This window comes from Lissotriton helveticus, chromosome 3_1, assembly GCF_964261635.1.
Source record: "Lissotriton helveticus chromosome 3_1, aLisHel1.1, whole genome shotgun sequence".
NCBI lineage: Eukaryota > Metazoa > Chordata > Amphibia > Caudata > Salamandridae > Lissotriton > Lissotriton helveticus.
This window is the reverse complement of record NC_136061.1, coordinates 45,070,438-45,085,544: the sequence shown is the minus strand read 5'-3', so window position 1 is coordinate 45,085,544 and position 15,107 is coordinate 45,070,438. Positions and strand designations below refer to the sequence as shown.

Sequence of the window (15,107 nt, the reverse complement as noted above, 5' to 3'; positions counted from 1 at the left end):
CCCCGGCGCGCCTATGTCAGTTTTCTTCGGAGAGCTTTTCCACACCACAACGCGATGCCACCAGACAAAAAACTGTGGGAGCATGGGAACAGTGTGCGAAAGAGTAGAAAAAAAGGAGAGAAACGACACCATAAGGAACAGTGCAACACTGCAGTGTCCAAAGGCAGAGGAAGAAAAAAAAACAGGGCCGAGCCCTGAGCAGCCACCCTGCCAGTACATAGACAGTCTTCCTCCTGAAACAAGGAACATGCGTAAAAGACATGATACACATAACAGGCCCACCACCCCCATCCAGTAATAAGGAAAGGGAACCAGTCCCAAGGCAGACAGAAACACAAACCTCCAAGCCACCCCAGCAGAGCTGGTCGAGGTGAACCTGTTGCGCCCCCACGAGTCCAGCCAGCGGGCCTCCCGGGACGGCAAAGTCAACAGTGGCGGCAGGGAGGCAAAGGCGGTCCACAAAAGCAGACTGGCAGCAGAGGGGTGGACGGAAAGGCACGCCGGGTCACGCGGCGCCGGAAGATGTCGGTGCTGAGGCACTGGATCCCATGAGGCGGGACGAAAGGAGCAAACCCTCAAAGGGAAGTAAGATCTCCCTCCCACCAGAGCCCTGGTGAAGAACCTCCAAGAGATGGTCGGCCGGAAAGTGAGCAACCGGGTCACCCATGCGCAGAATGCCCACTGCCGTGGGCACCGCAAGAGCAAAGGCTGCACCCGCCTCTGTAGGGCCCCGCGGTGGAGAAAGCAGCTCCTCCGTGGGCAACGGCTGCAAACTAAGGCGGCCGTCCCCAAAGCCAAGCGGGACGGGCAAGGGCCAGACCTGGAAGTTAGAAGGAACCGAGGAATGAGGGACCTGCCGTTCCTCCGGCTAACACCTCTGCTTTAGAAAAGGCAGGGAGCCGCCCTTTGACGACGCAGGTGAAAAAGATACCAAACAGCGACCAGTTTCCAGGGAGGAATACAGTCTGCCTCCGGATAAGGAGCGTCCGAAGACTAATCCGCAGCACAACTCCTTAGCGGAGACTTAGAGTCCGCCACCTGAGGCAGGACGCCGCCACCATCCGGCATCGTCTGACAGGGTCCCTCCAACTCACACTGCACCGGGGACCGGAGTGGACCTGGAGCCGAACCAGCTCTAGGGCGGCATTGGAACTACGCCAACTCGACCTCCGCCGAGGCAGTCGCCTGCGTGGAGGAACGAGGAGGGCCCGGGGAGTGACACTAAGTCCTCCACCAGACGTGACCCAGAATGTGGCGGAGGTTGCCCGGCAACCCATGGGGCGGTACCAGGGATGATTCCACCCGAGACTGGCCTTCAGACGAGGCAGCCGCCGGCGGGGAGGGACGGGAGGGGCCCAGAGAGGGATGAGGGGTCCCCACCCAGCCTCGACCAGGAGCAGGACGAGGAGGGTCCACCGACCCCTGTGGCTCGGCACGATACAGCCGCTGCCCGCACTGTAGCGGCATCACCTCGGCCTTAGACAGGACCACCTTGTCAAAGGACCGAGAGGGGCTTGGGGATGCGACCCGAGCCCCGGCGACCTCCCGCAACACCACAGTGACCCCCACCGGAATTTGCAGCGAAGCAGAAGCGCCGTGGTCTGAAAGAGGGACCCCCGAGGGGCCGCACCCCAACAGTACCACATCCTCCAAGCCTTGATACAAGCCAGTCTGCGCCAGAGCCGCTGCGGAGGGCCCTGCGCAAGGCAATGTATCCGCTGATGTCTCGGGGAGGAGGAGACGGCAGCGAGGCCAGCAAAGCAGCCGCGTATGTCTCCATCTGGTCTCTTGACGCCCCAAAACCGGGAAACGGTGGATAGGGTGACACGCAGGGCCGCATCACCCACTGAGAACCCACGCCCCCGGGGACAAACTGCAACACTTACCCACCGGGCAGCGACGCTCAAGTGACATCGGAGAAGGGCAAGGACGACGACCACGGCCGTATCTGAAGCCGTCTGCCGAAGCTGATCGAGGGGAGGACGTCAACCTGGAGAGACACGCCGAGAGTAGTTTCATCTGGCGCTCTCGCCGCGACTTCGCCTTCAACTGTTGGCACGCCTCACAGTCAGTGGTGCCGTGATCCTCCCCCAAACACCACATACAAATGAGGCGAGGGTCCGTCGCCGACATAAGACGCCCACAGTCTAGAAGCCCAAAGGCATTCGCACACTGTTCCACCAAAGAAGAGACAATGGGGAGAAAAAAGGGCCCCAAAAGGCCCGTAGCAAGGACCCGATCCGCGCTGCTTGCGGAAAAGGAAAGAAACTGACGTAGGCTCGCCGGGGTGGGTCTTATGTGACCTCGCTGACGTCACCTATGCGGACGACTCCTGGGCAGAGTCACGTGGTGTCACCCCGCCCCCGGCGCGCAGGGATGCTGTGGCAAAAAGTTTCCGGATCCAGTCTCACGACTGGGGATAATTCTACGTGAAGGAATCTGCGGCTAGTAGTCTCTATCAGATATTTAACTTTGTACAAGACTCTTCATAGCTTTATTAGATTAAGTACTTTTTTATTAATGTTTAAATCTTTACAAAGTAACCATTTATATTTAAAAAATTTAAATTGCCAAAGCCCCAAAAGCTATTAAACTGTTTTCAGCGGTTTAGAACCAACTAACCGAGGACCAAGATTAATAATTTGATTCCATGAGACTGGATCCCATTTTATTCAATATAATTTATTTTTATTAACGCTAAATGACCCAATTGCAGATACTCCATTCTCTGCATATAATGCATTGTTATATCCTACTTAGTGGCTCAAATGCTTGTACTGGCCACACTTCATTCATGTTAGCTTAGATGTTCACGGCCTCTGTTTATGTACATTAAAGCACAATAAACTGATTTTTCTTTGCCCATGTTCGTGTCATGGTAGTTGTCTGCTCTTCAGCATTGGGGCTTTAGCTGGCAGACCTATCAGGGGTTGAAAACATAAGGGGTTACTCCACTGCAGCTTCTCAGAAATAAAGTGGAACAGTGGCTTTATAGGACACTTGACTTCACAGATCTTATTGGTTGTGTAATCAGACTCACCTTGACATTTTGAAGAAAAGGTCTTCCTTAAGCACAGAAGTCATAAGTGTAGCCACTATAATGTCTAGAGTTCGCAGCCTTTTACAGGTTTTTGTGTGAACATTTCTTGAGCCGGATGCTCCGATACCATGGGACTTTGAGATGCATTGGCTGGTAGTTAGTGGTTGGGTTTGTTATCAGCATTGTGCATGTTCAGAACCTCACACCATTCAATTAAACTAGTATGCATTACTTTTCCTTGTCTGATTTGTTCTTTGCATATCCCTGAGAACTCTTCTCTTGAATTCTTTTACTTCAGGTTTTGTGCTAAGTCGACTGCACTGGAAAGCTCTAGTCTTTTTTTGATCATGTGTCGCTTTATCAGTGCGTTTCTTTATAAAATATCTACTTGCTTAAAGGACTAGTGGCATCAAAAATACACTGGTTGGAGGAGCTTGGCGGGCATCCGAGATGGCCGCGTGAGCACAGCGCTCCCCGGACCCCCGCCACTCCCGGCATGATATCCTGAACTTATCCTGACTTTTTACGAGGATTTGTATAGAGGACACTGGGCTGATTGCCCTGGACTTTTTGAAATTCGATTTGGACCCGGGGTTCCGGAGTTACGTCTGTTCGAACTTTCGGGCTCCACTCTCGAGGTACGCCCGGGACTGGGTGAGGCTCAGTGGCCGTCTTGAAGTTGAACAACAACGGCAGGGGGATTCGACCTGTGGGTCCCCCCCTCTTAAGTTTCGGTTTCGTTTCTGCCTCAGACGGAGACATCTGGCAGAGGAGCCTGGCCTGGGCTGCAGTCGGGGCACGGAACGGCTGTCGGGCCTTTGGCTAGCTTATTCTCCTATCTGTTGGCCCTTCTAATAGTGGTGCCCTAGCTGCGGTTCTTTGGTCCCGAGGCCCTACTTTCCTGTGGCCACTCCATCCAGCCTGGTTGATTGCCTGGTGACGCAGTTCTGATATGGCGGGCAGAGGGGACCGAGAGACTCGGAAGACCAAGACGCCCCTGCGTGGGGGCCCGGTCCAGTCTAACATGATGGACCGCTACACCCATTCCAAGGGGTCCCCCGGAGCCGCCCTGCCCGGAGCCAGTAATGCTGATCTCCCTGTGGACGCGTCAACGGAGCCTTCTTTGCAGGACATCATGGGCGCCATTTCTGCTATGAAGGAGTCGATAGGCCAACAATATGAAGCTTTGGCCCACAAAATCGACACCGTGGCCATCGAGGTCAACTTGATTCGTGCTGACCTGTCGAAAACCAATGAGAAGGTGAAGTCACTGGATCTTAAGTCATCCAGTCTCACGGAGGACGTTTCGGAGATACAGACGGGGGTCGGCAACCTTCGCAGGGTGAACGACTTCATGACCCGGCGCTTGGAGGACTTTGAGAACAGGGCACGTCGCTGTAATGTACGAGTGGTCGGAGTTCCGGAGAATCCAGAACCCCATTCTGTTGACCTCCTTGTTGAGGATTTGATCCAGAACCACCTCTCTCCGTCTGGTCTGACTAAGTTTTTCGCTGTGGAACGTGCCCATCGTGTTCCGGGGGGCAAGGGTAAACCAGGTGCCCCGCCGAGGCCTATTGTTGCGAAACTCTTCCATTATAGGGATCGGGACGCTATCCTGCAAGCATCGCGTGTGAAGGGCCCGGTGGCCTATGAGAACGCCACGGTGAACTTCTATCCGGACTTTTCTCAACAGGTCCAGAGACAGCGTATGGGCTTCCGTGATGTTAAGAAACGTCTCCGAGACATGGGGCTTCGCTACGCCATGCTTTTTCCGACCAGGCTGCGCGTAGAGTACAACGACCGAACTTTCTTCTTTGATCGGCCTGATTCTGTAAATGTCTGGATGGACTCTCTGCCTGATCGATCTCCTGAGACTGAGTCTGCCGCCCACCCGGGTGGTGCTGAGGGTGGTGTGGAGAGCTGAACAATCCGCTTACGCCTGGGCCCTCGACTAGAGTAAACTCTTCAGGGATTTGATGCCTCAGTGCCTCTGCTGTTTGTGTATTCTCCTTATTATCTGTCTTACTCGGGGTGGCGGGTGGGCCGGAGCCTTTCCTCCTCCGGGGTTCTTTTTGTAGAATGGGGGTTCCTGGGCGACAGGCACACTGCATGTTGGGGTGGCTATTTAGCATTTTGCAGGGGTGCAGGGTGGGGGGTGTTTTCTTGATTGTTGGGGGGTGGGTGGTTGGGATGTTCGATGTTTTTGTGTTATGTTTTCAAGGCGAATCAATCTGGCTTCTGCTCCTTTTTATGTCATGCTCATTGCGGGGGGGTTTCGGGGGTAGCGGGTTGAGGCTTGTTTCGTGGAATGTTAATGGTCTGGGAGATCGCATTAAGCGGAGTGTGGTGTTAAAATGTCTACGCCGTTTATCTCCCGATATTGTTTTCTTGCAGGAAACTCATTTGGTGGGCAATACTTGTCGTGCGATGAATAGGTGGGGGTATCGCCTTGCTGCACATTCGGGGTTTACCACAGGTTCCAGGGGGGTGGGTATCCTTGTTCGGGCTTCCCTCCCCCTAGCTATTGATGATGTGATCCTTGATGATCGGGGGCGTTATGCTGCCCTCGTGGGTCGCTATGAAGGTCGTACCCTCTCCTTGTTTACTGTTTATGTGCCCCCCGGCCAACAGACTTCTACCTTTGCCGATTTGGGCCGTGTGTTGTTGGACCTTCCTGATAGTACTCTCTTTCTTGCAGGCGATTTTAATTCTGTGATCTCCGGTCTGCAAGATCGCTACCCCCCTAGGGATACTCCTTTAGCCCAACAGTGGTTAGGTGGGTTTTTGGATACGTTTGGTTTGGTGGACTGCTGGAGGCTCCTGCATCCTACCCAGCTTCAATACACTTTCCATTCGGGGGCCCACGGGAGTCTGTCTAAACTGGATTATTTCCTGATGCCCGCGGCGCAGACGCCGGCGGTGCGTGAGATCAGACACCTCCCCCGGGGTATCTCCGATCATTCTCCGCTCTGGCTTTGTTTTGAGTTGGGGGTGGAGGCGGTGGGCCGAGTGGCTCCAATTAACCCCTGGTATATTGCCTCCCCTGAGACCCGGAACCTTTTGACTAAGTCTTTAGATGCCTACTTTTTGGACAACGAGGGGTCGGTTTCCTCGGCGGTATCCCTGTGGGAGGCCTTTAAAACTGTGATTCGTGGGCAGGCCCTTTCTCTAATTGCTGAATCCAAGAAGGCTAGGAATCGGGAGGTGGTGGACCTTGAGGTAGAGATTGCTGAGAGGGAGGCCGCCTTAGAGTCTGAGATCACCTCTGATAAACTCCACGCCCTGGGTCTGAAACAATTTGCTTATAAATCCTTGGTCACGGATGCGGCTAGACTGATGTTCCGGGAACAGCAGGGTCGTCTGTATGATGTGGGGGACAAAGCGGGTAAATTGTTGGCATGGTTGGATAAGAAAGAGAGCGAATCGTGTGGTGCCTGTGATTCAGTCGTCGAATGGTGTCGGAGTGACAGACCCGGTTGGAATAGTTGAATGTTTTGCTGAGTATTTTCGTGTGGTGTATACCCCTGTGTCTGGACGAGATGTGGCTGACTCTCGCCTTTTGTTGCGCGATATAGCTTTGCCCAGTGTTTCCGATCTGGACCGTGTCTCGTTGGAGTCCCCTTTTACTACGGATGAAATAGCGACTGCCATTCGTTCGCTCCGTTCGGGCAAGGCATTGGGCCCGAATGGGTTGCCAATTGAGCTGTACAAGCTACGCCCTGACAGGGTAGCGCCCTATCTTCGTGCCATGTTTTTGGAGTCCCGGGAACAGGGTATTCTCCCGTATGACCAGCGTCTTGCCACGATAGTCGTTATTCCCAAGGACGGGAAACCACGGGACCTCTGTTCGTCTTATAGGCCCATTTCCCTGTTAAATGTTGAGCCTAAGGTCCTGGCTAAGCTCCTGGCAACCCGCCTGCTGACGGTCATTAGCGACTTGGTTCATCCGGATCAGTCCGGATTTATCCCGCATCGCAACACGGCTCTTAACCTACGTCGTCTTCACGGTGCTGTTGCGAGGGCGGGGCTTCTGACGGAGCTGGCCATTTTGGCCTCGTTAGACGCCTCGATGGCTTTTGACACGGTTGAGTGGCCCTATCTTTGGGCAGCTCTCGAAAAATTTGGTTTTGGACCTGAATTTATTGGATGGGTCAAGTTGTTGTATGTGGAACCCTTAGCGCAAGTGGTGGTGAATGGTAGAGTTTCTGTCCCCTTTAGCCTTGGTAGAGGGACCCGTCAGGGTTGCCCCTTGTCTCCATTGCTTTTCGCGCTGGCCTTGGAACCGTTAGCTGCGTGGCTTCGATGGGAACCCTCCCTCAAAGGGATCCGTTGGTCACCGGACTTTGAAGACCGCGTCTCTCTTTACGCGGACGACATTCTTCTTTATTTGACATCCCCGCGTAAATCTTTGAACGTCTTATTTGATGTTCTTACTTCGTACGGTGCGAACTCGGGCCTTGTTATTAATTGGGCTAAGTCCTGTGTGTATGTTCTCTCGGGTGTTTTGCCCTCTTTGCCGGCCAGATTCCCTATCCAGGTGGTACAGTCTGGCTTCAAGTATTTAGGGATTTTTATTACCCGGGATTCCTCCCTCCGGTTTGAGCGTAATCTCCTCCCCCCGCTTCTTAGATTGCGACTGGATGTGGCCCGTTGGCGTAAGCTGCCCCTGTCTCCTCTGGGTAGGGCTGCTCTCTTTAAAATGATGTCCTTGCCGCGGTTCCTCTACGCCCTTCAGAATTCTTTCGACGATGTTCCTGCTACTTATTTCAGAGAAATCGAGAGTCTCCAAAGACAATTGATTTGGGATGGGCGTCCACGTATAGCCCTTGCGAAACTTACTATCCCTTGGTACGACGGGGGCATGGCACTCCCCGACATCAAGAGGTACTACTGGGCAGCCCAGCTATCAGCCATTAACCATGCGATGTACTCGCCAGGTCGCGATCCGGCGTTTGAGATGGATAAGCTCCAGTTGCCGGGAGGGGACTTTAATAGAGCGCTATACTCCAGATCGGCCGGGCGCCATCTTGTGGGCCCGACCAGGGCAGCGGTCAATGTGTGGCGCGCAGCGAATGTGAGTTTGGGATGGGAGAATCGGCTGACGCTGGCGACTCCGCTTTATGCTTCTGAACGTTTGGGATGTCTCTGGTCTTCTAAGGGCTTTGACCGCTGGGATGTGATCGGGATTTCTAAAGTGGGTGACGTCTGTGTGAATGGTCGCGTGAAATCATTCCAGGCCCTTAAGGCGGAATACGACTTGAGTGATAGAGAGTTTTTCCGGTATCTGCAAGTCCGACATGCCTTGGCCTCGGTTCTGACTCCTGATGTGGCCCTGCCCGAGTCTTACCCCCTTGAAGATCGTATACTAGATGGACACTTGCCCGACAGCACCATCTCTCTCATCTACAAGAAGCTGATTCATAATCGCGCTGATTTGTTGGTCCGACTTCGAGAAATGTGGGTAGGTGATGGCTTGGAACTAGATGACGAGGACTGGCAGTCGGCACTCTCCTCCCCGAAGGAGGTCGCCATTCCCGCCCGTCTTCGTTTGGTGCAACTTAAGATCCTCCACCGGGTGTATGTGACTGGTCCGCGTCTGGTCGTGATGGGTTTTTCCCCGGATGGCTTGTGTAAGCGTGGCTGTGGGATGAGCGCTACCTTTATGCACATACTTTGGGAGTGTCCTGTGGTGGCAGCTTATTGGGTGGATGTGCTTGCGTTGATGACTGAGGTGACTGGTGTTGACCTGCGGCCTGAGGCCCGTCGATGTCTGCTGAATGTGTGGGAACCCTCCGATTACTCTGTGGCCCAGACTAGATGGGCGACCCTGGGTTACATGGTCGCGAAGCGTGACATTGCGCAACTCTGGGGCGCATCCCGACCTCCTGATGTTTCAGCGTGGGAGGACAACATGGACTGGTCCATGTTCCGTGAGAAGACAGTCTACATGGCTAGGGGCAGGCCGGGGGCGTGGACGAAAATTTGGGGTCAATGGAATGCGTACCGTGGAGACATTTGTACCCCTCCCTTGGTTGCCACCTCCGATGTTACCCTGTCTCCTTAGGCTGACGTTCCCGAAATTTTTCGCTCTGTTCTAGGATTTTCCTGTCCTCCCTGCTTCCCCCGCCCCTCACGGCCTTCCCGACTCTCATTGATGTATTTTTGTTCTCCTGTTTCGTGACCTCCCCCTCTGCTATTTGGGCTGACTTGATTATTGCACTCGCCTTATGTTTGTGTTGAGTATTTTTCATGTTTTATATAGAAAATTGCTGTATCCTGTTCTATGTCTGTAGCAATTTCGTTCTACGATTTGGCCTGACCTAGGAAATGATTGTTTATTTCATGTGTCGTACTATGCGACTTAGCGGCCAGCCCGTGTGGTTGTGGGCCCATCTATGTACTTTTACGTGATTGCTCAATAAAAGTTTTTAACCAAAAAAAAAAAAAAAATACACTGGTTGTGTGAAGAATACACTTGTTCCATTTGGTGCCATGTAATAAGTTGCTAAATGACAGCATTCGCATTGTATCAGGGCAATAATAATTGCCTTTGAGTATGCCACGATTCATATTATTTTAGGGTTTGGATTTTAGAAAGACTCTGTTCATACAACTTAATGATTATACAGGGATCTGAATATACCAGGGTTCCAATTATCTTAAAATGTTACGGGATAGCCATTTATGTAAGTGTGGCTTACTCATGCAAATGTTCATTTTCCATTCATGAAAGTATTTACTCCCATGAACGTTTTCCCTTGAGCACATATACTTGTGAGGGTTGGAAGTGGTAGTTCTAATTGTGGCGCATAAGTGGACCCACTAACTTGCATGTTTAAGGGTATTTACCAACTTCTTTCCAATCTATTGTCACCCTGGAAGGTTACTCCAAACAATGGCTGCAGTAACACATTTTTTATAAAGGGCAGGAAGGGAGTGTATTCAGGGCGCCCAATCATTCCCAATCCCTCAAAAGAAAAAATATATATATATATTTTTTAACATGTGAATTTGCATTTGCTCGGTAGATTCCTCTATACACATTCATATTTAAAATGGAATCTTCAAACATTTGGTAGGAGTGTGCCGGGAAACCTGCAGTTTCTGTACATTTCCAGGGCTACATCTATAAACTCTTCTGAATTCCTAAAAGGTCATGATTCTGCAGGTGTTCAGTTTTACAAATGCGTTTCATTTTTAAATTGAACTCTAGCCAATAGGTCTCACCTTTGGGACCTTATAAGTGTTTAGCCATGCAACAGTGGATGTTGTTGCACCATGGATATTGTCCTGCATAACTAAATACTTATAAGGTCCCAAAAGCGAGACCTATTGGTTATGCCAATGCTTGTTTAAAAAGGACAGATAGGCTATTGTTTGGATAGCCTGGGGCTTTTTTAGCCTATGAAGTGTTTGAAGCACTACTTGAATATTTTACTGTGGGACTCTCATCTCGACAACGGGGAATGATTCAGGCATGTGGATCTACGAAAGAAACCCAATACTGGATAGAGAGTTACTATCATACCATGCCATTGATTGGATACCATACAACCACAGAGGGGGAGATCGAATACTCCAACTTACATTAAGCGACTCTTGTGGTTAGAAACAAAATCACCTAATACATGTACATTCTGAAGCATGTTAAATGAACCATTCAGACTGAGTATTGAGATTCTTTGAGCATCTTTTGTCTGAATTGATATCACTCTTTTTTTAGCCTAATATGTCAAACTTTAATAGGGTCAGTTGTAATTTCATGGAGGAAGAAGGGACTTTCGGACATAACATGAACAGGCCATTCAACTGGGATTGATATAAACCCCTACCCTTCTCTTCAGGACCTCTGGAGTTGAAGACTAGCACCTTAACACTGCATATATAACTTTATATTGGCTTTTTTCCTACATCAAATAACATCAGCTTTTTATGGTTGCATCCACATGGACAGTATGCATGAATGGCATACTTCAGTACAACTGGAACTTGCTCACTTGGCATGATAATGACATTCTAGACAGAAGTGGAAGGTGTTTTTGGGGGAGATAATACAATTGATCTTGAAATGAACTGCATCAAAGTTTGAATATGTGTATGTATACAGTACACTAGGTCTTGGAAACTGCCCATGTATAAGGAATAGTCAGTATTAAAATCATATTACAGTCACACCTTTTTTACATCATTGATCAGGCCTATCCAGGACAACAGCCCACTGGGCCTCATTTGCTTTTTGAGACAACATTTTTCAAAAAGGCAATATCATCAGTGTTAAAATGTGTATATTGGAATACCATATTAGACCATTACGTTAATTTGTATGATGTCTATTTGAATGGCTGCTAATGCCAAGAATATTGCATAAAAGGAATGGAAGGGTGCAGGCAGTGAAAATGTGCTGCTTGTGTAATCAGCATATCGATTATACTAATGTAGACTCAGCTCCGACAATTATTTTTGGTTCTGCTGCGCTTTGTTTCCTTGTGTTTTTCTTTTCTTCCTTTAATTGGTGCCTAGTGTGCTGAATAACCAGCTACCACTGCAGGTTGTCGCTAACACCTTAATTAGTACGGTTTACCCTGAAAATAGAACAGCAGAACACTGGGAGGATTCTAAAATCACCTCAAATGTCACATTCACCAGTGATGTAAAGGAAGGGATGAAGTAGTTGTTCGAGTGTGAAATGTATTAAAACCAATAAAAACAAGTTAAAAAAAATTAACATTTGAACAATGTTTTACACTTCCAACACGGTGCTGGGAGAAGGAATTGATGTTAGTATATTTTCTAGATCTACTGAATACACATCTCTACACAAATCTGCAAAGACGCTACTTGTATTGTGACCAATACTTTTGTTTAGGCGGAAAGACATCAGGCTAGTTACTTTTGGAATAAACAAATACACTATTGCTAAATCCAGGATTTGTAAAGAGGGGCAAATCACCCGTGAGGGTCTCAAGGTACTGAAATGTAGGCACGGGGAGATTAAGTGATTTGCTTAGAATCACAAGATGCTCACGCCGACACTCGAACCTGGTTCCCACCGGCTCTGAAGTCGGCAGCTCAGGCCACTACACCACCTACTCTCCTACAGAGTCATCGCACTTTCTTTGGGGGCTGCAAGGATTATATTGGAGATATATATATACACATACATACATACATACACACACAATTTTAATGGTCTATTTTTTATTTTACTGGATGCAACATTTCTGTTGCTGTTTTGTAAACTGATGTTTTTTCAAAATACTTTACAGCACACTATGATTTATTTAGGTTACCTATGAGGGGTCTCATTAGGTAGCATCTTTCCTGATATCTGCAGACAAGATCCCCATGGAGTCTTCTGCAAGTAACACAAATTCTGCCAATTGTTGCATCCTTATCTAAAGGCAGTTTTAGTAAAGTCACAATGCATTCATTAAATTAAACCATTTGCCCTCATCTCCTCTATTACCATCCCTCATTAACTTTCAGTGACATCAGCAGGAAACAAACAATAAAGGGTCACAACATCACAAGTCCCAAAAGTGCCCCCACTCACGCAATTATTGTTTTGATGACTATGTCCTTGATCTTCTCCCAGATTTTGTCGCTGCTGACGCCCTTCTCATTCAGATAGCTCCACAAGGCCTTCAGAGCCCTGGAAAAAGAGAACACAGAACACCATGAACGTTGAGGCGCTGCTCCATTCAGGCCTAGAACTGGGACACAACCACATGGAAAATTGCAGGGATGCGCAAGCGCCATCGGGGATTTTCTTCACATTCGGTGGAACTGCCCGCTACTGGCCACCTACTGGAAGGAGATTCTCAGTCACATTAAACAGGCAATTGGCTTCCCCATACCTGAAACCCCAACAGTGCTTATCCTGGGACGCAAACCTGGGAATCTCCTTGCTATGACACGCGGATCGGTGCTTAAATTTGCACATGCTTGGTGCAGCTAAACAGACAATGGCGCTGTACTGGAAGCCATTGGTAGATTACTTCTGCACAATCCAACACGCCACCCTTCAGCCCCTGAAGCTTCAGGCCTTACACCTCTTCTAGGATAACATACTCCCTTCCTGCGCAGACGGACATTGGGGGCTGAACAGAGATAGCACTTCATTGATTTCTCACACAGCTCTTGACATCTGCACAGACACGACATCCCATGGGTCCTCCTTCACCTTTTTCCCTTCCCTTCACAGGGGTTCTTCTCTTTTCGGTGGGACATTTTGCTTCCTCTGCCTTTGTCCTACATTGATATTTCCTTTTTTCTTTTCGCCACTTAGCCTCTTTACGCATGTTTATGTTCTTGAGCCTGTATGATATCTTTCTACATGTTACAGATGTGAGGCATGCAACTGCTCCGTATCTTTGTTTTAACATACCAATATCCCTTGGATCCCAATGCTGTGCTCTTTGAAAAAGGTGATTTGTGTTTAGCCTCGCTCTTCCTATTTCCCTCCTTTTTCCTTTTCTTTTTTGGTAATATTCTTCCCTTTTTTCTTTTCTTTATGCTTGTTGTTGTATTGTTCTCAATTGTATTTTCAATAAAATAGATTTGAGAAAAATTGCAGGGACTTTTGGCAGGCAAGAGTTAGATCTGATCTGCACATTCCCCTACCATTGAATGAATGGTGTCTGGACAGAATAAAAGACAGCAGATTGCGTCAGTGCAATGCAGTTTGCGGATTACTGGTCTACCCACTTCAAAAATCAAAGACACTGACTTTAGAATAAAAGCTCTCAAATGCATGCAGGCCTTCCTACCAGGGGTGCTCTGCTGGTCTGGAAGATGCAGTTGTGGAGGCATGCATTCATTCACGGGCACCTTTCAGTTTTGTTATGCTACTTGTCAACCAAACTACTGTTCAGAGTACATATTGAAAACATATTTGGTTATGCAATTAATTTGTGTGCCTTTCAATGGATGAACAGTGAAGAATTATACTTGTATTCATACCTTAATGATAACTTTGAAGGGATTTTAAAATACCAGTGACAGCCCAGAGAGGGTACTGTGTGCATTGAGCACAGTAGTGCATGGCAGTCCATTCGCTGCAGATGTGATTAGATTGTCAGGGCCAGATCTCAGAAGAGCTTAAATAACCTATACTTCGAAGTACCCTGCAATCATGATAGTGTACTTCTAAAAGCGTAGTCTTCTAAGCAAAAGCAGTCCGAATTTCCATGAAGACTCGCTCTCCTATCAGTTTGGGCAACAGCTGGTTTATGGTCTCGCCTACACTGTGCGCTGCCTTTTCAACAGGAGTGTTAAACTGTTACAGGGAACTTCCAGGGAAAAGAAGGAATGAAAACAAAATCACAACAACATACAGCAAACGGTACTGTCTAACATTGCACCACAACAGCAGGAAAGTAAAAGTATTTTCCAATGAAATATATATTTCATGTTTGGGGTAGCAATGGGGTTAAATGTGAATGCCTTGGAATTCAAAAACAACTTTCCTGTACTTTTACCATCCTACAGGTGTGGGCAATAAATCAGTCATTGTGGAAAGAATAGGTGTACTCAGAACCACAAGTTCTTTAAAATAAAAAGGGAAGTATGAACAGTGCACAGCACTTTATCATTAATATACATTACCATTAGAACTGGATACAAAATATGTTGAAAGGCTGCTAATGAATGAACTTTCTAGGCACGATATGTTACACTAAAGAGTAACGTAATGACCCCAGATCAGGGAGATAACAATGAAAGTTGGCTTCAGATTAACTAGTAATGCATGAATCTATACATTCTGTACACTGGATGAGAGGCGCAATGTTTCTTTTGCGACCTATTTGTGCAATGTTCTTAGGATTTTATCTGTGGTACACATTTGTTGAAAATGAGAAAGGCTAGGCTAGCAGTGCCGCTAAAGGCGGAGTGGAACAGAAAAAAATAAGCAGAGAGGGATTTAATATATCTCCACTATAGCCTTCTTTAAAAGATAGTTCCTATAAGGGACAAATAAATTAAGAAAATAGCAATCCCATATAAAAGTCCCTTTTTATAACGAAAACACTAAGGAAAAAAACAAATTTTAATGCAAAACTGGTCA

At 48.4% G+C, this 15,107-nt stretch overlaps 1 protein-coding gene across 2 annotated transcripts in view; it reads right to left on the bottom strand.

Annotated features, from left to right (window-relative positions):
* Positions 1-15,107, bottom strand: part of TTLL4 (tubulin tyrosine ligase like 4) — a 411,567-nt gene that overhangs the window by 145,143 nt on the left and 251,317 nt on the right. For both annotated transcript variants that reach the window (XM_078679201.1, XM_078679202.1), the window contains one exon: positions 12,594-12,692. In XM_078679201.1, coding sequence (XP_078535327.1) covers positions 12,594-12,692 — 99 coding nt within the window. The remainder of the gene's footprint in view (positions 1-12,593; positions 12,693-15,107) is intronic.